General features: G+C 44.8%; 1 protein-coding gene across 1 annotated transcript; it reads left to right on the top strand.

Moving 5' to 3' along the window:
• The first annotated feature begins 75 nt into the window (after positions 1 to 75).
• On the top strand, positions 76 to 25,657 carry LOC102563402 (cytochrome P450 4V2). The gene is made up of 11 exons (XM_059721811.1): positions 76 to 309; positions 4,829 to 4,941; positions 5,886 to 5,971; positions 7,372 to 7,562; positions 8,000 to 8,069; positions 11,133 to 11,259; positions 13,663 to 13,854; positions 16,645 to 16,747; positions 17,430 to 17,564; positions 19,590 to 19,769; positions 23,672 to 25,657. Exons 1-11 carry the CDS (start codon positions 87 to 89, stop codon positions 23,842 to 23,844), a joined length of 1,593 nt encoding a protein of 530 aa, XP_059577794.1. The 5' UTR covers positions 76 to 86; the 3' UTR covers positions 23,845 to 25,657.
• Positions 25,658 to 26,252: the final 595 nt, after the last annotated feature.

Raw genomic sequence — 26,252 nt, 5'->3', positions numbered from 1 at the left:
GCGCGCGCTGCTCCCCGCCCCGCCCCCGGGCACAGCCCGGCGCACAACAGCGGGCTGTCGGGTCGGGGGGGCAGATGGCGGCGGCCATGGGCTCGGGGCTGGCGGTGGCGGAGGCGGCAGGGGGCGCGCGGCTGCTGTACTGGGCGGCGGCGGCGGCGGGCGCCCTGCTCGTGGCGCTGGGGGCAGCCTCTGTCCTGCGCCCGCTGGCCGCGGCCCTGGGCAGGTGGCGGCAGCTGCGGGCGGTGCCGGGGATCAGCCCCTGCTACCCGCTGCTGGGCAACGCGCTGCTCTTCGAGCCCAAGGGGGAAGGTAGGAGCCCGGCCCGAGCCTGGGGCGCTGCCCGCTGCGGGGTGCCTGGCGGGAGGACCTCGGTTCACTCTGGCGCCGGCCCCTCTGGCAGCGAAGGTGGCAGCCGGAGGCACTTGCTGCTCTTGTAACCTGGGTCTTCTTTCCCAAGCCAGTGGCTGGGCTACTCGAACCCCCCTGGATGCTGCTGCCACCAGCTAGGGACGAGTGGGGCTGGAAAGGAAGTGGGAGAGGCTAAAGAGTTGGTTTCAAAAAGGCGCTGGAGGGTGGGGGGCACGATAAAACGGTAAGGGAAAGGCAACTGGGATTTATTATTGACAATCTCCTGCAAAACCAGCTCCAGGGGTCCCCAGGTGAACGGAGTCGGTGGGGTGTTTCAGACTAATGCAAGGACGTTCTTTTCCACGCGGCGTCTCATTCCAGCCTGGGACTCGGTGCCACCGGCTGTTGCGGAAGCCAGCAGTTTAGCCAGACTCACGAAGGGGTTGGACAGGTCCTTGAAGGAAAGGGGCATCGGTATTCTGCATGAGCTATTGAGCATGAGAGTGAGGGGCACGGCTTCTGAATCAGAGCCTCCTAGACCTTAAATGCTGGAGGTTCTAAGTGAGAGGGGAACTGAAAAAAACCCTAGTTGTACCCGGTTCCCTCTCCCTTTTGGCATCTGCTCTACCCCTGCGTGACAGAGGAGACTGGGCAAGATGGGCCTGTGGTCTGGCCCAGTAATAGCAGTTCTTATGGGAATGAGGGCCTGTCTTGCCAACCAACAATCCCCGCATATAAAAAGAGCCAAGAGTCCCTGAGGTGTTGCTGGGGTCTGTCAGGCAAGTCTCTTTGGAGCAGCCCTTTGCTGTGTGTCAATGAGCTCTTAACCTTGGACAGATCCAGATTTCCAAACCAACCACATGATTTCTGCTGTCAAGGGAGTCTGACACAGGAGTCAGCTGAGCTGTCAAGCTTGCTTAGCTAGCTCTTGTGGGTAATTGCCAAGTGAGAGCAAACTCTGGAAGTGTTTGTTGTCCTGAATTCCAAGCAGTGCAGTGTCACTTGTGGTGCTGTGAAAGTGCCATGCCCTTTGTTACATCCTCAGTAGAAATCAGATGAACTGAGAGGGCTTTTTTGACCTTGAGGCACTTACCTGGCTCTGGGAGATCTTTGTAAGGTGTTGATGTTGCTGTGAGTGTCTTTCAATTAGTGCTTTGTTCTTGAGAGGCAATACTTTTATGACTTCTAGTAGATGTAAAGTGTCCTCAGCTGAGCCTAGCTCCCTGCACAGCTCAGCTGAAGCAGGGCAAGAGTGGCTCTGGATTTTTCCCTGCCTCCAGGGCAGCCAGACTCAATGGGGATGGTGGCAGTGAGGGGGGGAAGGGATGGGAGCAGGGCAATTCTTACTTACTCTGGTGACCTTAAAACTAGGGGTGTGTGGAATTTTGCCACCAGTTTTGTTTTGATGCTGTTTCGACCCATTTCAAGGTTGAAACAGCAAAATCAAAAGGGGACACATATAGTCGAAACAGCCTGAAAACAAAAAGAGACAAGTCGAAATGTTTTGCTGTTTTGCCCATTGGCTATAATGGGGGAGGACAAAACAGCCTATAACTTTGTCATTTCTGGCCTGATTTGGATGAAACTTGCAGGAATGGTATCCCCTTCCGAGAGCACAGAGCCTGCTAAGTTTCAAGGAGATAGGTGCAGGGGGTTTGGGGAAACTGCACCTCAATGTTTTAAAAGCAAAACTTGTGTCAATTGTATGTGTTAAACCACAGTGGGGTCAAAACTGCAGGCATGCCAGCCCCTGTGGAAACCGCAAAGCCTGCCAAGATTCAAAGAGATAGATGCAGGGGTTTGGGGGAAACTGTACCTCAAGCTGTGGACAAGCAAAACTTGTGACATGGGTGAGACACTTTGTGTGTTAAGGTGCAGCAAGGTGAAAGCTGCAGGCCTGCTAGCCCTTGCTGAGGCCACAAAGCCTGCCAGCTGTCAAGGAGATAGGTGCAGGGGTTCTGGGGCCCTGTACCTCTAGCTGCTGACAGGCAAAACTTGTGTCATGGGTGCTTGTGCAACTGTGTCCGTCTTGGGGCACAGGGGCGGGGGACAGAAACTACTGCAGGCCTGGTTGCTAGTTCCTGCTGTGGCCACAAAGCCTGTCAGCTGTCAAGGAGATAGGTGCAGGGGGGTTCTGGGGCCCTGCACCCCTAACTGCTGACAGGCAAAACTGGTGACATGGGTGTTTATGCTAGCTAACTACTGTGTTACACAATCAATCATGATTCACTCAGGGTCCAGCTCAATACACAGTAGCTAGCGAGGATAATGAGTTAGTGAGCAAAGATTAACACCTACAAAACCGCAGACTAAGGAGAGGAAAAAATCAATACAGAGCCAGGAAATGCTTCTGCCCCAAGACTTCTTCTTCTCATCCAAGTGCTTAGAAATGAATTCCTTGAGGACCTGCTCAATGATTTTTCCAGGGACTGAGGTGAGACTGACTGGTCTGTAGTTCTCTGGATCGTCCTTCTTCCCTTTCTTAAAGATGGCCACTATATTTGTCCTTTTCCAATCATCTGGGATCTCTCCCAATTGCCATGAGTTTTCAAAGATAATGGCTAGTGGCTCTGCAGTCACATTGGCCAACTCCCTCAGCACTATTGGATGCGTTGCATCCAGCCGCATGGGCTTGTAAATGTCCAGCTTTTCTAAATAATCCCTAACCTGTTCTTCACCACTGTTGGCTGTTCACCTTTTCCCCAAACTGTGCTGCAAGGTGCAGTAGTCTGGAAGCTGACCTTGCCTGTGAAGACTGAGGTGAAAAAGGCATTGAGTACTTCAGTATTTTCTGCATTATCTGTTACTAGGTTGCTGCCTCCATTTAGTCTGAGACCCACACTTTCCTTGATCTTCCTGATATATACTGCTAATCTTGTGTGAGAGTGCTATGCCAGTACATCAGGGCTTGTAACCCTGCAATTTTATAGTCTAGGGCAGGATTAGGCATCCTTGCTCCAGGAAGCTGCTGTTTCAGTAGATGAGAATGTTTTAGAGGAACCTGTTCATAAAAATCATAGCATGGAATAATGCATCCAGGTTTCCAATCTGGAAAACAACAAAGAAGTGCCTCCTCCATAAGTATTTTGTTTTGAGTGTGGAGAACCTTCCAATATGGAAGTCTGGTCAGTACTACCAAATTCCCCAGTGGTTGATTGTTTACACAAGGTTTTGATTTTGATTCACACATTCTAATAGAGATCTAATATTTAGCAGGGTAAATAAAGTCTCGGGAGCTCTATACTATAGCAGCTAGACTGCTTCTGGTACCCAAGTACAGTAGCACTTAAAGTACCTCTAACCTTCATACTGCACTGCAGAGTTGATACACTTTGGGCATGTCTACATGTGAATTTACACATGCCTAAACTTAATGCACCTTAGCCAAAGGTGCTTTAGGGTGATTTAGGTGTGCATCTACACGTGCACGCCTTAAGGTGTCTTAACAAGGCTCGCTGGACAAATGCATTTGGAGCCTGCCCTGGGCAGCACCCGGGAGAGCCTCCTAGAGCCTGTGGCAGGGTAGTGGGGTGGTGCAGCCTAGCGCCAGCTAATGGGGTGGTAGCCACTAGCCCCCACAGATGTTATAAACCAGCCTAGTCCCCCCCTAGCCCCCTCCTTGTGTTCTTGCCCCACAGCATTGGTTGAGAGCAGGCTGGAGCCTGCTGGGCACTACCAGGAAGCAGCAGCAGGTGCTGTTCTCCAAGGCACAGACTCTGGAGCTAGAGCAGTACCTGTCTGTGGAGCAGTACTCCGGCAGCAGCAGTACCTGTTGATGTCCTGACTGATGCCTGTCCCTGCCCCTACCTCTGCTTCTGCCGGCCGGTGTGGCATGGTTCCTCTGCTTGCCGCACAACACATGGAGCATGTGAAGCTGCCACTCATCCCTGGCCTGCCCACACATGTGCTGGGGCTGGGGTTGTTTTGCTTTTTTGTGGGGGTGGTTTGTGCCTCCTGCGCGCAGTCATCAGTTGACACACCAACAGGTACTGCTGCTGCCAGAACCACTGCTCCAGCTCTAGTATCAGTGCCTTGGAGAACAGCACCCACTGCTGATTCTTGGTGGGGCCCCATGGGCTCAGCTCTGGCCTGCTCAGTCAACATAACCAGTGTTATGGCTCCTTAAGTCATTTACACATCACTTGAGGTGCCTTAACTATTCGTGCCTAAATTTGATGTCTGCTTTATGCGGGCATCACATTTGTGTGCAATTAGCCTAAAATAGTCATTTTAAGGTGCATTAAGGACACACATGTGTAGACCCACAACCTTAATGCGCCTTAAAAATGGCTAAAGCACCTTAAATCAGCATGTGTAGATGTGCCCTTTGAGTGCTACTGCAATGAAAAAATAAGTGCAAAACAATTGTGCTTTGGTGGAGTAAAACCAAAACACCAAAACTAAAGCTATAGTGAACTTACAGTCAGTTCATTACAGAACTTTCAGTTTTGGCCTATTTAGGCAGATTTCTCTTTTCCAGAATTCTTTAAACAAGTAATCCAATATACCGAAGACTACAGGAATCAACCGCTGTTAAAACTTTGGGTGGGACCACTACCTTTTGTTGTTTGCTATCACCCTGATACTGTGGAGGTGAGTGTGCCTGCCTCATGATTCATTGATCTGTTTGTAGTAGTTATGCTAGCATGACAAAAGTCAGAAATTCTTTTTGTGTAAGTTTTGCACCAACCCCTTGCATTTAGATTGGTATCTAAAGATACAAGTGATATTTAGATTGGTATCTCAAGGTTCATAGGCAACTTCATGAGAACCAGTATTACTGAAGGCACACTGGAAAGAAAAAGTAGTTATGGTAAATTGATAGTAATACTTCAGATACAACTCAGATACGTTTTTTCAAATTAATTTTTAACTGTGCAACTTTCTCTTCTTTATCTTAACTTCTGAGTGTACAATACCTACTGCTAATGATTATGGATATTATTTCTGGTGAGGGAAGCACTTGGAGTTCCCTGTGTTAACTTGCTGCTCTTTTTTCCCCTTGAAGTAGAAAAAGCCATTATGCAAGCTTCCTAGGGTAGATGGATTTGATGGAGTTCCTAGAAGCATAGATCTTGTGAAGACCAAGCACTGCAACTGTCATTGGGAACCAGAGGGGTGTTTACTGAAATGGGGACTGATAGTGATGAAACAGACAGACATTCTGTTTTGTGAATTATTTCAAATGTTTGGATGTTTTAGTTCAAATTTTGAATTTCTTCTTCTCCCCGAGTTCTGAAAGAAGTATCAATGTTTGGAAATCAACAAAAAATTTCCAGATTTTCCCAAAACATTTCTTCTTGGGTTTGAGTATTTTAATTTTATGTAGTGAAATGAAGGGGGGAAAAAAAGAATAAAAAGCAATTCACTATGAACTATGAATATATGCCAAAAAATGACAATATTGACATTGCTGGAATATTTTTTTTTATGTTCCTAAAAATCAGAAAAAAAGGAGACACTGACAGCATGATAGGGGTAGCCATATCTCGTCTTCTAAAGAGAATTTTTTCATTGATCTTTTTTTCTATTGTTAGGTTATTCTGAGCAATTCAAAGAATATAGAAAAATCCTATCCCTACAAATTTCTACATCCATGGCTTGGCACAGGTCTTCTAACAAGGTATAGTACTATGTAAATACACTCCTATCTGCTTAGTTATGCGTGGTTTAAAATTATAATGCATATTGGCTGCCTTAAGAGTATAATGTACTATGTTTTATCTTCAAATAAACAGATTAATAGGATAAATTAGAGTCTATTATGATTGAGCTAATGGTTACTCAGGGATTAGACATTAGTTCCATCAATAGTATTTTATCCTGTTACTTTCAGGGTAGTTTTATGTCCAATATGAGCAAAGTTACCCAAGTTTAGAGGCTTATGTAGTCTATTCTCTACTATTTTACATTTTACATTGGTATAATGCCTATTCTGTATTTTCACCTAAAAACTCACTTCATATTTGCAGGTATAATTGCCTCTTAATAGTCCATGACCTTGAGCAGGATTTCAGCCGTAAGCAAAGACTAAATCAGGTTACCTTAGAACACTTTAAACAGAATCTTTATAGAGATGCACATTCTTGGGGAATGATTAGTGTATCTTTAATCCACGAATATATTTATCTTTTACATATATAATTTTTCAAACGTAGCTGTCAAGGAAACTCAAAAAGAAGGATAAGTAGTATTATTTCCATTTTACACATTGGGGAACCCAGCTATAAAAGGAAATTACTGCTCTAAAGTCCTATCATCCTTGACAGAGTTGGGATTAGAACCCTTTTTTCCTGACTTTAGACCACAGTCCTACTTTTGCTGGACCATACACCTCATTTATTCTCAATCATGGGGCCCACAATCAAGGCAAGAACGCACTTGAAGAGCACTCTGCTGCTTACAGAATGGAGGTAGTGCCACACTCTGACTGCTCAGGTCTTGATTGTACCATTGATAGACACTTTCAAATGTTAAGGATCAAAATACACAGCATGGAATCAAACTTACTATGAAAGTGATGACTTATGTATATATTTATTATATTAAATATTTATTATATAATACAGTTTTCAACACTGCAGGAAGGAAAGGCCCTTGCAGTAGCCTTGTGGTTTGACATTGTGCATGCTGGATTAGCAGAGTCCTTAAGAATTTATAGCTTAAACAGACAAGAGAGATATGAAATGGAAGTGTCATAACTAGAGGTATAACTAGTAATTTTGGCATTCTGTTTATGCTGTTGGGTGCTGAGGGTGAAGGAGTGTGTGGAGAGCTCCCAGAATGCTGCTGGTGCCTCCTCCCCCCACACCTCTCGTAAATTGGTGTCTATGGCTGGTGCCATGCTTGCTGCAGATGGACTAACCGTAACTACATGTGCTATTTGTAATTTAAAGTTTATCATTGGGAATCTCTCTTTTAATTGTAACTACTGTTAAACTCAGTTGCTGGCACAAAGAATATTATTTTTCCTTTCTTAAATACGTTTTTTATACTTAATTTCCCACTCTCTTTATTTTTTAGTACTGGAGATAAGTGGAGGACCAGGAGAAAAATGATAACTCCCACCTTCCACTTCACAATCTTGACTGATTTTCTAGAAGTCATGAATGAACAAGCCAATGTTTTGGCAGATACATTTGAAAAACATGTTGACCAAGAACCATTTGATTGTTTTCTGGACATCACTCTGTGTGCCTTGGACATAATATGTGGTAAGACCTGGGTATGATTCAACAATTGCTAGGAAAGTGCAGTAAATGATAAGGAAGCTTCCAAGTACAGGTGTTACAATGCTACCGTTTAATTTATTGATAAAATGACACAGAACAGCACTAAATATCTTGTAAGACTACTTCCACATCATCTACATTCTGGTTTAATTATCTATATATTTATCTCGCCAATCAAATGTTTCGAGAATTTTCTTTTGGTAGGATTGAAGAGAGATATGGAGTCTAAAATGAGGGCGAGCTAAAGGAAAAATAGTATTACAACTAGATTTGAAAGAGAATACACCAACTAGAAAGAATGCTGTAGGTGAAGGGTGTAAATGATTGCAGTGCTTGAAAACAGTCGATGAATGTGTGATGTCTGTTTACTTGTGACTCTCCACATAGTTATCTCACTTTTGGTAAATTGCTCCTCCTAGAAACTGCAATGGGCAGGAACATTGGTGCACAGAGCGATAAAGATTCAGAATATGTTCGTGCTGTTTACAAGTAAGTGTAAACCTTTCAAAATGCTTAATAGATTTGTTACATTATGGTTGAGAGTGCTAATATCAGCAGTAACTCCTGGGGTTTTACAAAAGCACAAACCATTTCTGCTGGATATCTGGTACTATGCTAGGACAATACTTTAAGGTCTGCTTTGCCCATTTGTGGAGAACAGTGGAAATTGTACAAGGTTTGCAAAGTGCACAAGTGTGTATGGAGGTAGAATGTTAGAGCAGGAGAGGAAATGTTACACCCTGCACTCACCCAGAGGATTTTTCTGGGATAGTTCCACAATGGGCAGTTCTTAAATGTCTTCACATGGTGCAGCTGCATTTCTGGCCCTTCACACTTAATGGAGATTGAAATAGTTGCTATATTAGCCGAGTGTAGAATTTACATGGGCAGAGAAAAGATGGAGCTCTGTATGCACAGACCACAATTACCTTAATTCACCAGTGTCCAATACCTTGTTTAGTTATTTATGCCAGCACAATACATGGGTGTGAATCTCAGTCAGATTAGAAAGGCAATATTTTGCATTTGCATTATACTAGTGTACAAGACTTAGGTAAGCTGCTGCACAAAAATGAAACTATCTCATTGATTTAATTGGAACTGAGTGTTGCGTGCACATCAGCATGAAATCTGGTGCCAGGTAGGGTTGAAGGTTCTGACTCTTATTTTGTCAAACCCTTTTTACTCTACTTTAACAGTATAAAGGGGCCTTGAAGTGGGTATAATTGCAATTTACTCTCAGTTCAAGTCCCCTCTTTTCTGCTTCCCTATTTGTAAAAGGACCTTACTATAAAGAAGAATCATCCCTGAAATGTTGAGGTTATTTTGGAATACAACAAACTTCGTATCATTTATATGACAATTTATTTTGTGATTTACTCTTATACAGTCAAAGTATTTGAAAGTATTTTGCCAGTGTAAAACTAAATCCTTTTCTGGAGTCTGAAGGTCTGCTTAACTATTCTGAATCATATGGCTGAGCTCGATGAATTTGAAAGCACTGTAAATCTATGCCGAATCTGTTCCAGGATGCACTAGACTGGCAATGGATAGTGTTGCAGGGAGAGACAAAAGGGAGGACCCAAAAGGGTAAGGGGGGAACCCCGGGAGCAGAAGTCTGAGGAAGAACAGGGTGAAAAAAGTAAAAATGAAAGAGAACACTAGCCTGTAGCGAGACCCGCAGAGAAGCGGGAACACTGGGAGGAACCCGCGTGAATCATCAGCTGTGCCTTCATACAGCTGCGGATGGCCGGTGACGTCAGTGGCAATCACCGGTTGGTGGAAATAAAGCAGATGGCCAGCAAAGTGGCGGGGGAATGGACGCTGGCAGAAACCCCAGCTGGAGGGGTCTCCAGCAGGATCCGAGCTGAGCGAGCTGGGCCAGAAGCGGGGTTCCCCAGCAGGGGAGGATCCAATGCCTCATGCGGCAAGGGAGGGGCTGCTGACTGCGGAGACGGCAGCACCACGCTAGGAGCAGGAGCTCCCGTGCGAAGAATAGAAGGACAGGAAGGCAGAGCCCAGAGAGACCCCAAGCCCAGCTGTCACCATGGAGAAGGGGGAGGTGCTGACCCACCACCCAGCATCCGACCAGGTGGGACGGTGAAGGGTCTTGAGGGGCCCAGAGATATGCCCCAGAGAGAGCGGCATTGGTGAGAAGCCCCAGAAAGGGGGCAGCTTCATTGAGAAGCTCCTGAGGAGAGGTCAGCATTATCAGGAGCCAGAGAGGCGAGGGAGAGAAAGTCCAGGGAAAGCCCCAGGGTCCCATGACCATGTGGGAAATCTAAGTTAAGCCCATAAAGGTCAGGGGGCACTGGTATTGTATGATTGGGCCTTAGGGGCCGGATGTGAGTACCGAGGGGTACCTTGGGGTGCGTTAGGAATACTCTTTTCTTTTTGGAGGTATGTTGTAATATATTTTGTGTTTCCCACTTCTGGAGGGGTTGAGTATCAGGGAACGCGAGGAGAACCGATGGTTGGGTGAGCCTCAGGATCGGGGTTAACAGGATGGAATGTCAGTGTGCCCGAAAACTGGGAAGACACTAGGAGCCCATCATTTGGGAGTTTGGCCACAAGAACAACTGTGGCCCGCCAGGCTGGGTATAAGGGTGAGGTGGAGAGGAGGTAGAGCCTCGCAGAAGACCGCCAGAGAACCAGGTTGCCCACGTGAGAACCTGAGTGGGCCCGACCTCCCCCACTGTATTAAGATTCAAAGTCATGGCAGGAGAGACTGGGGAGGACCACATCAGGAATAAACATCAACTCGAAGAGCCACCTGAGATAGTGAGGTGGACACCAGCTTACATCCAGACCAAAGCCGCCCAGGATAAGATGTTCGAGGCCAGGCGGGCACAGACAGGATTGGTTAATATAGCTGTTTCAGAGTAATCTCTCTCAGTAGAAAACTATCCTATCACAGTTTCTTTTCTTTATGTATTAGATTACTTAGTGGGGTTGGAGTGTTGTGTAGCTGTTATGGTCCAGAAAATATTGAGGAGCAAGGCTTTTTTGTGATATCCTTTATTGAATCAGCTGTATAGTTTAGAGAGCTGTTGGACAAGCTTACAAGTCCCAGGTCTGCTTACACATCCAAATTGTAGTAATGTTGAGATCATGGTAAACATCATGGAAACTGCTCAGTCATTGAAAAACAAATAAACTCCACTCCCTGTTTTTATGAAATTAGAAATCCAAATTAAAACCATCAGTAGAGTTAGTTCAGGTTTACATCAGTATAACCCCTCAAAATATTGGCCCTAGATCTCTATTTTATGCTAATAAGCATCTGTGATCAATATTAATTTTTATATAGGAACAGATTTCACTTGATATTGGCATGTATATAACAAGCAACAAAAATGCAATGGCTTTTGAATGTTATGAGTAATTTAAAATTGCTTGAATCCCTAAAAGCGAATCAAAATGTTTGTTGTTTCCACTATCAAGTACTTCTTCCCATCCAGTACCAGAACCGTTAGATACTGTTAGGATTTTGGGGAGGAATTGTCAATGTGTTCTGACAAATGCATATAACATTTTATTTGTGTTACCTAGAATGAGTGATATAATTCATCAGAGACAGAAATATTTTTGGCTTTGGCCTGATCTCTTGTACTCTATGTTCCAAGAAGGACGGGAACATAATAGAAGTCTTAAGATCCTTCACAGTTTTACGGACAAGGTAATCTATTGTTCTTTTTCCTGTTATGTTTATTTAATGAACAAGTGCCATAATCTGAGATGCCAGTTTGTGAATATAGTGTCTGGGGGCTCGGCCTGAGGGAATATCAGTTTACCTGAGAGATGTCAATTATTAAACAGTTTAATGTAGACTATATGTAGATACCAAAAGGATACACTGAAGGAAAAAATATAACTTTATTACAATCTGCCTGGCAACTGACTCCCCAGCCCAGCCCAGCCCAGCCCAGCCCAGCCCAGCCCAGCCCAGCCCAGCCCAGCCCCTGGCTTGTTTACTTTTCATTCCATCCAGGAAGAGCACACACCAACTGCTGCAGCTTCCTTAGCCTGACGAAGGGCTTTTGAACCCGAAAGCTTGCTTAATAACTATTCTCCAACCATTTGGGTTGGTCTAATAAAAGATATCAAATTCACCCAAGGAACCTTGTCTGCCTATATCCTTAGACCAACACGGCTACAACCTAAACCCCTGTAACTTTATTACATTGTTTCTAGGCTGTTGTTTTTCATCATTGGAAAATACTAACATGGAACTAGCAGTTTGGTAGTAAACAAACCAAACCAAAATAAAATGAACTAGCGCCACCACAAATAAAGGTAAATTATCTTAATTCCTTTAGAACAGGGTTATCATGTTTATTTGGGGCCCTAAACCACATCTGGACCAGGGGGCTCCCTGCTAGCTAGATCCCGCTCAGGGCATGGGGATGGTCATGGTGGCCACTTTATTGTGGCAGCAAGGGGTCCAACAGTGCCAGGTCTAGTGGTGGCATCAGCAGTCTGGAGGTGGCAAGATGTTTGGGGGCAGGGGTCTGAGGATGGCGGTGGGCCTGGGGATGGGGGTCTGGCAGTGACAAAAGTCCTGGGACTCAATGATTAGCAAAAGATGCATTATTGGAAAGGTGCCTGTGAAGCTGTCCTTAGTGCTGAAGGCTGAAAAATGTAGAACAGGGAGTAAAACTAGTGTCCTGGTGTTTAGCACAAAGTGTTTACCCAAAAATGCCTTTCACTGAAAAATTAGGGCTTAAATAGTCAGATTCCACATTATTCACAGTAGTAACCTGTCCAAACTCAGTGTACAGGAGGGAAACCAAATGCTATGTGCATATTTATCCCCTTCCACTGCAAAGTAGTGCATAACAGAAAGTAAGGGAGCCATATGTTATTTAACATCTAGGATAAGGTTTTTTGTTTTTTTTTAATGTAATTGTGTAACAGAGCAGAACTTGTGCTCTGTTACTCAAAGGGGCATGGGCAAGCAGCAGAGCAGCTTGCAGGTGGCTGCACTCTCAATCAGGTACAATTGCCTGATTGGGAACAAAGGCCAATTGTTTATTATAAGAACAGGGCTCTGAGCAGTGGAGCCAGCAGTCTGCTGCAAGCAGCTAGAGAGAGCATCAACCAGCTGGAACTGCTGCTCAGAACATCTTGGAGGTACAGGGCAGGAGCTATGGGGAAGGTGGAGGCTCCTGGTCCTGGGCATGACCTAAAACTACACCCTGCTGGGGCTGGATGGCATGGTGGGACTGCTGGTGGTGGGGCAGTCTCCAGGAAATGCCACACCTGTGCCTCTCTAGTGAAGGGGGAGTATGGGGTGCCAGAAAGCCTCAGCCCCTGCTGCCTTGCGGATTACCCCATGAAGGGGAAAGGCTAGGGGAGCAAACCCTGAAGACAAAGCAAGAACCCAGATTACTGTGTGGAGCCTGTGGTTGGGTCCTGGTTAGGTGAAGGGGCCAGAGCCAGCTGAGGGCCACAGCGAGGCCTGAGGCATAAAAAAGGGAGCTGGGTGTGAGGCTCCAGGGGGGTAGAATTCTAAGCCCCAAGAAGGAGCTGAGTGTGAAGCTCCAGGGGCAAGGGGATTGAGGCCCAGCGTTGGGCAGGGGATCAAGGACCAAGAGGGTCCCAAGCTGGGCAGGGAGCCTGAGGAAAAGGGAGGGCTGGGAGCCCCGAGTGAATGTGATTGTGAGCCCAGTGTGAGGGCACGTAAGCTTAGGCCAGGTGTTAGGCCATGGATGCCATCTGTGAGGCATGGGACATGGTATAAGGGAAGGTTTAGAGCTGTGTATATAGGCCCTTGGCATCAGGGCAAGTAAATGGGCAGCCTTCTGCTTGGTTAACATCTTTCAATTAGTATCATCAAAGGCATGGCAGGTGAGGTAGGTGGGCGGTTAGCTCGGAGACAAGTGGACAGGCCAACAACTTGCCCGGCACTGGGACTCCCACTTGTTACAAATTGGTAGACTGTGAAATCTAAATACTGAATATTTATTATCCAAGAGGCCAGGATTGTTGTGGGTGATACCTTTTATTGGATGAGCAGCATGGTTGGTATAGACTAAGTCAAAGTTTTGAATTCAAGGCACTTTCTTCTTTATTATCCAAGGTTATTGCAGAAAAAGCCAGAGAAACAAAGAACTGTGAAGGAAGTACAGGCAACTTTGATGACAGCTGCAAACCAAGAGGGTTGAAAAAGAGAAGAGCTTTCCTTGACATGCTTCTGAATGCAACTGATGATGAAGGGAACAAACTGAGCTACCTGGATATTCGAGAGGAAGTGGACACTTTCATGTTTGAGGTACCCTCATGGAAGCTGTTTTACAAAATTTAGCTTTTCCTGGTATGAAACAAGCTTTGATCTTATTAAATCCATATAGCAATAAATGAATAGAAGGAAATAGAGGACCTTGATGAAACATTACTATGCAAAATTCTATTCTCCGGTACATTTCTTTGCTCTAAGAGTGAAAAAAATCATCCATATTATAAATTACAGGGCTGTAGGAGATGGAAAATATCAAGCAGAAATGTAGTTCTTTGACAGAACTGTGTGCCCAATCCTGGGTGCATGATACCACTGAGAAATCCCTACTCCCACAAGAAGTCCCAGAAGCATAACAGTGTCCTTTGCTCTTGGGGCAGCCATGATGTACCTGGCAGTGCCAGATACCATGGCACTGATCATGGCAGGATGATCAGCTGTCATTATGGTGGGGCCACTTTTCAAACCCCTTCCACTGCCCAAGTAGTTCAAAGGTGGTGCCTGGGGCTGTTGTCCTGGTCACCCCCTTCACTTATGCTACTGAGAAGTCCAATGACAACAGGCAAACTATTTAGGCAAACTGTTTTCAAATCACTTACAGCCTTTGCTTTCATAAATCAGAGGAGGAATATTTATATATACTGAGAAGGGCAACACTTGCTGTACCATATCAGACCAATTGTTCATCTGCTCTAGTCATACTGAGTACCAGCTAATTCAGTGTAGTGAGCAGGAATAGAGGATATAAGAAATTATTATCTGATTTTAGAAGGACAAAATTCTTTTAAACTTTTCAGATGTTGATAGCCTTACATATCCTCATACTCTGGGTTGTAAATTTCATTGGTTCATCTTAATTATCATAGAATCATAGAAAATTAGGGTTGGAAGGGACCTCAGGAGGTCATCTAGTCCAACCCCTTTCTCAAAGCAGGAGCATTCCCAATTATCACATCCCAGCCAAGGCTTTGTCTACCTGGGTCTTAAAAACCTCCAAGGATGGATATATAACCTCTCTGGGTAACTTGTTCCAGTGCTTTACTACCCCCTCCAAACTGAATGGTCCCAATCTCTTTTTCCATTGAGAAATCTCTTCAAGCCTTCCATTACTGTCATGCCTTTTGTGAAACAGGAGGTCCAGAAACGATTACGGTGGACTTGAACTACAACCTATATTACTTCAGTTTTCTGCTGACCTAACTGTCCTCTTTGAAGCTGTACCATGGTCATTATTAATTAATGACTTGATTAGTAGGGGTGTGCGAAGTGAGTCCTGTTCGATTCAGATTTGAATTAGGCCCGAATCAGGGACAGTGATTCAATTCATTGATTCAGATCACTGTTCCTGATTTGATTCGGCCAAATCCGAATCTGAAGATTCAATACTGACTCAGAGAATCAGGTATTTGGACATAGAAAAAACATTTAAAGCTGTGTCTACAAACCTTGAGGTACCAGCATGACTTGTGAATGCTGTGATGCTGGGGTGCATGGAGTGTCCCACAGGGGTGGGGGGTGGGGAGGGGAGAGGTCCTCCACGTGCTTGGTAGTGAACCTGGAAGTGGACCAGAAGTACTCCTGGTCCATTCCCAGGTCTGCCAGGGAGCTTGCAAGGCGGCTCCTCCTGCATGCCCCCAGCTCGGTGATCGGCCATGAGGGACCCTGGGTGCCCTCCCCCCCCCCGACCAAGGAGGCACCACTTGCCGAGCCAAGGGGGAGTGGGGGGCCCCCCAGTGCACTCCCCAGGAGACCCGGAAGTGGATCGAAGTGCTTCTTGTCCACTTCTGGGTCTGCTGCTGAGTGCACTGGAGAGCCCCCCTCGTGCTTCTGCAGGACACTCTGTGTGCCCCAGCATCGCAGCATTCACAAGTCCCTGCTACCCAGAAGTATGTAGAAAACACATTTAAAGGTGTGTCCATGTCCGAATTGCCAAATCTCTCCAAATCAATTCGGAGGGTTCCGATTCGATTTGGAGAGATTAAAGGGTCCTCTGATTTGATTCAGATTCGGCCACCAAATCGAGCTGAATCTCTGCCGAATCAAATCGAGGACTGAAGCTTTGCACAGCCCTATTGATTAGGACACACGTTATTACATTTATTAATTTTATTAAAAACACCCATTTACCTCATTTATACCTAAATTTGTGCAGTAGCATAACTGAGGGGGGTGGCTGAGAAAGCTGGCCCAAAAGTGCTGTATTTGGGTGGGGCACAAAAATGGCTGCTGCTGCAGGTGGTGGCTGGCCATGTGGCTACCACTAGCAGAGCCACAGCCAGCACTGCCCGATGTGTCACTGCTGCCCAGGGCATGGAACTGTCCTGTTTCACCTCTGAATTTTTGGTTGCACATTGTATTATTCCCATTAGCCTGATTCACTAATATATTACTGCAGCATTATGCTTATGTAATTCTGTCCTCATAGAGGATTTTTGACTGAAATGTACCACGGACACAATGGAGAAGCCAGGCTCCTGATTCCACTCAAATAGAATGTTGTAGTAACATGGTTGGGAAAGAGACTCATTTGGTATTTTTGTTGTGTCTGGGTTTTTTTTAATTGAAGATTATTTGAAGATGATTTTTCCTCCTACTTTTCACACATTATATCAATAACAATTGGTTACAAAAATAACTAGTTTTTTTTGTAACTTAAATATTTGAAATGTGTAATGGATTCATACATTCTTAATTTTCCCCCCAAATTTTGCTATTATATTATTACATCGCTGTAATTTTCTTTCAGAGTTGTATTAAATATTGCTGTAAGTATGTGTTCATAATGACAATGCTGATCTGAGCATCTGTTGAAATCTGTACCTTTAGGGGCATGATACAACGGCTGCTGGCATGAGTTGGGCATTACACTTACTTGGATGCCATCCTGAAGTCCAGAAGAAAGTGCACAGAGAATTGGATGATGTGTTTGGTAAATGTCCACATTTTTTAGAGTTTGTTACCATTTTTCTGTAATAAAGGACCAAAACATCCAGTCACCAGTGGGAGAACACTTTTTACAGAACAGATACTCCATTTCTGATCTCATACTTCCTGTACTAGAGAGAAATCTTCAAAACACCTTTAAAGAGGGGCCTGGGAACAAAAATTCTTAAATGTACTGTATACTGAAAACTATGGACTAAACACAGACAGTGGTTTTATGGCTCATTACAGTTTACTTGACCTCTGTTAACCTCTGTATACCACAGGTAATAAGGACCCTCTTCCCTTTTGAATGGTCTTATTATTTTGTGTAATTAGGTTATCTATTTCAGCTGCTCTTTACTTGTTTTTCAGATACCTTTGAAAACTTCTCTTTGCTCCACATTTTAGAGCCCTTTTTCTAGTTCTGCAAGGGGCTGTTTTCAGTTAGGTGATGGAGATAAACACACCTCATTGTTTTTCTCTGGTATTTAGCTTAGGCTATTTCTGCTTCTTTCCCAGGCCTGGGGAAGGGCACTTCGCATCCTGAAGCTTGTCTGACATCACTCCCAACTGTTTATTTGGCTTGCTTCTTGCATACTTATTAGACTATCAACACTCTTATCCTATTATTCATGTAATTAGGACAGTTGGAATTCACACCGGGTTGTGATTTTTTTTTTTGATAGGTGATTCTGACCATCCTGTCACAATGGAGGACTTGAAGAACCTACGGTATCTTGAGTGTGTTGTTAAGGAAGCCCTTCGTCTCTTCCCTTCAGTGCCTTTCTTTGCCCGGACATTGAGTCAAGATTGCTATATTAGTATGTAGCTGTAAGCCATATGCATATGTTCCTTGCTTTAGACTGGGGGTCCAACTCATCCAGGCATGTAGACTGGATGAGGGTCACAGAGCTGGTCTGCAGAGGGCTGGTTTTGCAGGGCACTGTTTGCACCATGTGTCCCTTGCTGGCTCCCTGTGTCCTGTGCTCCAGAGCTTGTGCTACAAGTGGCATGCAGGTTAGAACAGTGCTGTGGGTACTTCATGTGGCCCAGGGGGCTAGCATGAAGTACATACTGTCCTGTGCACTGGCTTCTGGTCCAATCCAGGCTGTCCGTGCACATTAGAGCCAGTATGCAGGGGCAGTCTGGTGGGGCACAGCATTCAGCACACATCCTGTGCTGGTCCCATGCAGTAAGGTCCTGTTGCAATGCCTGCAGTGCCCCCCCCACCACCCTGCAGCCTGTGGGTCCGGCCCACACACCACACCATGCTAGTCCTGGAGTGGAGCTGGTGCATCTGCAGGCAGTGTGCAGGCTGGACCTGGTGCTGTGGGTGCTGCAGACAGCTTAGGAGGCCATCATGAGGCATGTTCTGCATGTGGTGTCCTGCTAGACTGGCTCTGCATGCTGGCACCAACATGGCCCAATCTGGTCCAGCCCACATGCCAGAGTGGCTCTGTCTACGAGATACACTGTGTGGGGTCAATCTGAGACCCATAGTCCAGATCATACGTCTCCACGGGTCGGATCCAGCCTGTGGATTATATCTTTGACACCTTTTTTAGATACTATACCTATTTCTTTATGACAGTGTTTCACAGATAATCAGTGGTTTTTGTGCCCTGCATCTGTTGAATGTCTCTTTGGCCCTCTCTAAACATTATACACATAAGGCATGATTAACTAGGTAGTCATGCCTTAAGGTGTGACCCAGCTACTCATTCAATCAATTAGTAGTTTAGAGCTTGTTTTGTCATGATATTAAGTTATTTCACAAAAAATGTGTAATATCTTTGTAGTTTGTTATAATCGCATCATTAATTGAACATGTGGCCAAGTCCTCCCCTGTGGCTGGGAGTTCCAACAACTGAGCACTGCAGGGCTTGCACCCAGGGCAGTGAAAAGAACACTGCCCCTGCTGCCAGCCCTGCACTTCACAAGGCTTGCTGCAAGTGCTATGTTCTCCGCACTGCCCCAGCTGAGCCCCACAGCCCACATCAGATGCAGGGCTTGCAACAGGGCGGGGGGGGGGGGGTGCGTAGCATGGGGAACACTTCCCCAGCTGCAAGTCTCATAGAGCTCCATCAGTTGCAGGGCTCACAGCTGTGGGAGCCAGTGCAGGGGGAGCCCAAGATCATGAATCTGAGGTAAATGAGTGTTTTTTAAATAAAATTAATAAATGTAGCAATATGTGCCCTAATCAGGTCATTGAGTAATAATGACCATGGTACAGCTTCAGAGAGGACAGTTATGTAAGCTGAAAACTGAAGTAATATGGCTTCTGTTTCAGGTCCACTGTGATCATTTCTGATCCCCCTGTCTGACAAAAGGCATAACAGTAGTGGAAGGCTTGGAGAGATTTCTCAATGGAAAAAGAGATTGGGACCATTCAGTTTAGAAAGAGTAGTAAAGCACTGGAACAAGCTACCCAGGGAGGTTGTGGAATCTCCATCCTTGGAGGTTTTTAAGACCCAGATTGGCAAAGCCTTGGCTGGGATGAGATAGTTGGGAATGCTTCTGCTTTGAACAGGGGGTTGGACTAGATGACTTCCTGAGGTCCCTTCCTACTCTAATTTGGTATGATTTTATGATTCTGTGATCATGATTCCAGGCTCCCCCCTGCACCAGTGATAAGGTGTGATGGGATCTAATATTCCCACAGTTGCGCTTCCTGCCATGCCTGTGTGGCCTGGCAGGAGGTGCAATTGTGTGGATCACACATTAGATCTCATTGTGCCTTTACCTGCATGCGTAGAGGGACCCTTACTTTGCTACCAGATCATCATGCTATCATGTTACTTTGCTATCAAGATGCCTTGCTATCATGTTGATTCTTTTCTTTTCAGGAAAATTTAAGATACCAAAAGGAATAGATATCATTATTGTTCCTTATGCGCTGCATAGAGAACCAGATATTTTTCCGGAGCCTGAAAAATTCAGACCCGAGCGATTCTTCCCTGAGAATTCTAATGGAAGGCATCCCTACGCATACGTGCCTTTCTCTGCTGGCCCCAGAAATTGCATTGGTATGGAATTAATGGTAACACGAGTGTAGTCATTTAACAGTGTAATAAGGCTATTGCTTTATCATTAGGATGGAACATATAGAGCTTCCTTTGCTGAAATACTCACAGCATTGCAATGGAGATTTCAGTTTTTGGGCACTTCCTAAATGCAGCAGAGCCTCACTGGTATCTCAGAAATCAGATTACTAATATTTGCAATGTTTTCTTTCTCATGGTGTTCCTGGGGATGTGTACACACTAAGGTTTGGAGCCCTTTGAAAAGGGCAGGAGGTGGATGTTTTAATTGTCGTGTGTGAGCTGAGAATGACTGACATTCAAATGCAGCAAACCCTTTTCCAACTTTAACACTCCATCTAGCAGATTTAAAGTTGGAACAAGTCCATACACTCAGAGTTCAATTGCTCCCTTCCCTCCCCCCTTTCCACTGTTGTTATTTCTTCCTTCTTGGCACTTGCTTTATTTGTAATTCTGTGCCACATTAACTTTGTGGGCTAGAGGGAAGAGCATTCCCTCCAGTCTCAAAACAAGCCAAAGTCAAATCATTATAGCACATAATGCAGGATGGTCACTCTGCTCCCTCAAAATATATCTGTTGTTTGTGCAGTGATTTAGATTGCTGATGGCCCCCAAGTGGAGGGTAATATTTCAGTGACTCTGCTTGCCTTCACTGAAAGCATAAAACTCACTGGCTCTTTAGGGCAAGGGCTGGTAATCTTTATAAGACATGAGCGAACACAACCCAGCTCCAGTGGGCTGGGCTAGTAGGCTTTGGTGGCTCAGCAGCAGGGTGGGGTTTCTATGCCCATGCCAGGGCTAGAGATCTGCGAGCTGTGCTGGCTCCATTGGCACTTTTCCCAGCCCCCTGCTCTCTGGCTGGCCTGAACATAGCTCCCAGCTGATGGGGAGCTGAACCAGGACTGGGCATCTGGAAGCTGTGTCAGCATTGCTGCTACTTTTCACACTTACCCCCTCTGCTCTGCCAAACAATCCCAACAAAGTGCCCTAACAACAGGCAAGGACCAAGAGTACTCTCCATCCCTCCTGTTGTAGTTGGGCCTCTAGGCATTCAAGGGTGAAAGAGTCATCATGAGTCCTGGGGCTGGCCAGAGAGCAAACAAAACAGAGTGTGTCTTTGGTTTTGCTCCCTGCTCACTTGGTTACTTCTGTTTTTAAGCAGTGACTGTCTAATGTAAAGCACATCATTAATTTAAGAAACAAGCAAGAAGGGAGGGAATGTGACTGGCCAAGTGAGGAGAACATTACCCTGGGAGGGAAGGGATTTTGGATCCTGCTCCTAAAGCTTACTTTGCATTTTACTCAGTGGAAACTTTACAGGCAGCATTGGGAGCAGGGGCCAGAACCTAGGGAACTATTTTCACCTAACATTCTCTTGGTTCTTCTTTTGGTTCCCTGATTGTTCTGCTCCTGGCTGTCCAGTGGCCCAGATAAAATGGGAAGTTTAGAGGGTTCATTCAGCTTAGTCCAGGATCCAGAAGAATAGAAGAGATCTATATATGCTTCCTCATGGATTAAAGTCAGAAAAGCCTGCCCATCCTGGGAAAAGGGGAGAGAAAATCTGTAAAATACCTTTGTGGTGAGCCAGTAGGGGGTGCTTCTGCGTTGAGACACCCACCTCACTGCGCCCGACCACCTTCCAAGCTCCGAGTACCTCCCTGGGGGCACCTCACATCTGGTCGACCCCCTTTTTGGAGCACACCTGCTAGCCTGGGGTAAAACCTGCCACCACCCAGGGCTGGGTTTTATTCTGGCTCTGTGCACCTGGGAAACACAGGCCTAGTAGCCCTCAAGGGTACTTGCCTCACTTCAAGCACTTGGAGGTGCTTTTCTCAGTTTGAAGCACAAGTAGTGGTCTCCTTTTTCATGACTTTTGAGAGAGAGAGCAAGTTTCAGATTGCTCAGCTCTCCTCTCTAGTTGAGTCTTCTTCATGGCTGCTGCCTCCTCCTCCTGGGCAGTCCTCTAACTTATATAGCCCTTATGACCTCATTTACCTGGTCCAATGGAGGCCAGCACCTGTTGGCTTTCAGCCACCCAATTTGAAATGCATCACTAGTTGCTGGGCAGACTGGCAGTTCCTAGCTCCCCAGGAAGTCCAAGCCCATCCCCCAGGTATGTGATGCCAGGCACGTAGGCAGAGGGAGCAGGTTTCCCCGCTCCCTCAGGAATGTATCCAGCTCAGGTTACCTAAAGAGATAGGGTAAGGTGTGTACCTTCTGCAGGTCCCATCTTAACCAAATTGTCACAGAGCAGAATTTTTGGGGAGAAACAGAGGTGGCCTTCTGCCACAACCTTAGGTTTGGGGCAGGGTGTACAGTAGTCTATGCACTGAGAGAACAGAGCTTTCTGTTGTGCATGACTGATTAGGATTGCATTCCTAAAACACAATCCGTCTTTTGGGTCTAGCTATGGGAGACTCAGACGTCTGAGAAGTGGATTAAGATCTGACCCTCCCTCCTGATATATTTCTTAGAGGCACCCAACACCCTAGTGCAGTGGAGGCCAAACTTTTTGGCAGGCTTGCCAAACCCACACCTTCCCCAAGAGTGCCACTCTAATCCCCTTTCCCTACCTAATCTGCTGCTCTGCTTTCTGTTCCCTGTTCTGTGTCTCTTTCCTGATCTGCTGGTTTGCTTTCTGCTTCCTGCCCTGTACTCCCTGTTCAATCTGCTGGTCTGTTTTCTAGTCCCTGCCCTATCTGCAATTCTGTCTTCTCAGTCTACTGCATGCCATGTACAGAGGCTGTCCATTTCACTTGTGCTGCAGGTTGGACACCTCTGTCCTACTGGATGCTCAGAAAGGCATAACAAATAAGTAGGTTACATAGTGTGTGTGACATCTGTTATATTAATAGCTCTGAATGGCATGAGGAATTTGGGGGAAGGTGAATGTACGTTACTTTGATTTCATTTCACTTTCAGGTTTTTGTTCCATTCTGAATAGGACTGTGTCCCAATGACAAAGGGCTCTCAGCAGCAACTGTTGAGATCTGGCTGGCTGCAGGTTGAAGTTAGAATAGAAGATCTTAGGAGTGCATCTATTAAGTGCAAGTGAAATGGAAAACACCCTCAGAGATTAATGAATTATTTTTTACTCTATTTTCATGTGTTGCAGGAGGGATCTGATTTCTTACAGACAGGGTAGTTAGGTATAAAAGTTTATGTAAAACGCCCAGGCTACCCTGGGAGCTTTAGACTCCAAAGATCCTTTTCTAGACAGTGTCTGCATAAACATTGTACAGAGAAAGGGTTAAAGGAAAATGGGTAGAAATACAGCACTACTACTTCTGTTCTCTTTTCCTTAGGGTTAAATCTTTGGCCAATTGTGTGGGGTCTGCTACTGTTTGCTGAATTGCATTTTTATTTTTTCCTGTTTCCTTTCTTCCCTTTCCCCATTTTCCTTTGAAATATTTTACTATATGCCCCAGCAATCTTTCTGTTTAGCATTAAAGGTCCCAAACAGAATCCTCTCCATTCCTCTGCTACGTGTGCATATCTATATCTCCCTGTGTGTGTGTAGCCCTCCTTCATGCTGTAGATGTTTGTGTGGTGGGACACTGCAGGTGAGCTCATCCTCCATCCTACTGCCTTGGTCTTCTCCCTGTTCAAGCTTATGAGAGACACAACAATGTCACATTTTTGTGGTGTGTTTTCCTCCAGTTCAGTGTTAAACTCATCGTGTTGGGGGAGCCTGCACATTGTAAGGTTAACCCTAGAAGGAAAGTTACCTTGGGGAGAGGCAAATTTCACTCTGATTACAGCTCTGATTTAGGTCCACACTAGTTTCTAATTGGATTCCCTGTACTGTATTTCTTGAGAGAGCCTTGAGCAGTTGTGGGGCTATTGTTACTGAATTCCAGTTTTTTTTTGTTTCAATTTACCCGTAGGCCAGCGCTTTGCACAGATGGAAGAGAAAACTGTTTTAGCCACCCTCCTGCGCCGCTTTTGGGTAGAAACAAGTCAAAAACGAGAAGAACTTGGCTTGGTGGGAGAACTGATTCTTCGCCCAAATAACGGCATCTGGATTCAGCTGAAGACAAGAACAGCTCACTTGCCATGAGAAAAAAATTCAGGATTTTAGGCGCAAAATATGCTAACAGCATCCTTTTTTCCTGTTTTTCTTAGAGCTTAGACAAATTAGCATAATTTGATGACTATTTTAAGTGGGCTTTACAACAGCAAGCAATATTATACAGCAGTGCTACAGTATTTTACTATATAGCTGCACTAACAGAAATATTAGCAGAGTGTTGATTACATACTTACAACCATGAGCTTGCAAACTCCTGGGCAGCTTAGTCATGATCTTGCTTCCACCTGGTTTGTTGATATAAACATTTTTTCTTAGTTTCTTTTATCTCTTTAGAATTACAAATACAGCATCATGTTCTAGGATGTCTGCATTCCAGACACCGGTGACTGACAAGCTGGTTCTGATTATTCTTTATCCAGGAGCTCTGGGGTTATGTATCTAAGACACAGCTGCCATTAAAGTGTGGTGGGAGAAAACTTTTTAAAGTTCGTTATCCAGCTGTAATAGGGACTAGACAACGCGGGTAAAGAACTGATATTTATTTGTTTGAGTAAAGTTTATTAAGCTAGTAAAGAGGCAAAATGGCCCCCCCTCAAGGGTGAGGCGATCTTTTATATTTTTTATAATAAGGTAAGACTACAGGGTTAATAAAAGCAATACTTGGGCGGTGTTTTATAAATCTGTATAACAGCATATTTTTATTAAGCTGAACTAGCACTTTTTAAATGCTAAAAGTTAAGTAACAGTAACATTATGATACGTTAGTAAGGACTTGTAGTAGTAGATATTTTTTAAGGATACGATCACTATATTTAGAACAATGGCTTTTTTGTTTTATCTTGTTTTTTGTTGTAGCTGATTTTATAGCACACAGACACAGATCTACTTGTATTTTATTTAGAAAATGCTTAATACAGTTAAAATGATTATTTGACGTAAGCAAAGGCTTAGTTATTATTTTGTCTTGTGGTTAGCGGCATTGTTAGGCTACAGGTCATGCCTTGTATTCAGTTGTAAAGTTAATACTTTTTAATAATCTAAATTATTGTTAACCTAACAGTATGTTATTAGAAAACTATTTTATTTTAGGGTAATAACAAACATGCTCACTATAATCTCCACTTTGTTTTAATTTTTTAGAGGAAATTTTGGAATACACTTTTAGGTATTTAATTTTTTGTGGGGTTAGGTTTTGATGATTGATGTTGGATATTTGTATAAACTTGTCATGACCCAAAGGGTATGATTGTGTGTGTGCTTTGGCACTGCAGAATTATTTCCCGCCACGAGGAGCTTTCTTTGCACGGTGCAATTCTCAGTTGCATAGAGAAAACCCCAGTGCAAAGGAGTTACCGCCACCCGTATGTAAATTTGTGTCCCACTATTGGCTGTTTCTAAATTATTCCCACGTGGTGGCTAGCAATTGGCTTGCTAGCCATATAAGAGGCTTGAGCAGTTTCCGCCCAAGTTGGAGGACTCTACAACCATCTCGTGGAGGAGGAGAAGGAGGACTTCACATCTCGTGAAGAACTCTAAGCGCGCTGTGGAGCTTAACGAACCCAGCGTGTGCCTTAAGAAGGATATAGGGGCCTGATCAACCTCTAGCCTCTCCCCGTTGCCGCCTGATCCCTTGACGTACCCTTCCCTGCGCGCTTTCGTGGAGAGTCACCTTTTGGACTCTCATCGTGGTATCCAGAGCTCTGTCCGGGTTTAAGAGGCTCGAGTTTTTTACGGGTCTTTTTCGTGCGAGTTTTCTTTTCGTTTGTAACTGCAACTCAAGCAAGTTTTCCTGCCTGCACGGTGACCATCTACGGTGTAAGTAAAATAATCTTTAATCAACCGCTACGCGTCCATGCCTAATTCTAGTCCGCCGTGCCAAATTCCCCGACCCACGTGCCAGGGCTGCTGGCCACAGCCCGCTGCGCGCCCCCGAAAGCCTCGGACCGCTCTCGGCCCGCGCAAAACTGACCATATATTTTTATTTGTCTTTGTATAAACTGTTGTCCTAGACAGCATAAACACTGAAAACAGTATAATAGGCAGATTATAGTTATAACAATTCTGATTAAGCTTAATATAAAAGGTTTAAGTTATCCTGTAAGGGAAGGTAACTAATTAGTGAGCTAACTAAGAGATGTATCTTTGGGGATTTTAGCTATATCTTTGGCTTTTTGGATATGGACAACAAAAGAGCTGTTAATTTATACACAACATTCTGGTCTGGTAACTGTACAAGCTCCCCTTTGAGCAGCGAGGAGAAAATTAATGGCTATACGGTTTTGAATTATTATTTGTCGGAGTTTTTTTTGGGTGTCAGTTAAGGCAGCAACGGCTTTTGAGAGGTCTTTGTGACTTTTGTTGAATTCGTGAGCTATGATTTTTATTATAGCTTGGAGGTATAATGTAAATTTTTTAAGACACACAGTGTTTATTTT

This window comes from Alligator mississippiensis, chromosome 2, assembly GCF_030867095.1.
Source record: "Alligator mississippiensis isolate rAllMis1 chromosome 2, rAllMis1, whole genome shotgun sequence".
Lineage (NCBI taxonomy): Eukaryota > Metazoa > Chordata > Crocodylia > Alligatoridae > Alligator > Alligator mississippiensis.
This window is presented reverse-complemented; position numbering and strand designations above follow the sequence as displayed.

Bases quoted from the DNA above. Each gene is read 5' to 3' on its own strand.
- LOC102563402 (XM_059721811.1), top strand. From the start codon at position 87: ATGGGCTCGGGGCTGGCGGTGGCGGAGGCGGCAGGGGGCGCGCGGCTG. The intron at 7,563-7,999 runs GTAAGACCTGGG...TGCTCCTCCTAG, and splicing joins TGCCTTGGACATAATATGTG to AAACTGCAATGGGCAGGAAC. The intron at 19,770-23,671 runs GTATGGAATTAA...ATTTACCCGTAG, and splicing joins TGGCCCCAGAAATTGCATTG to GCCAGCGCTTTGCACAGATG.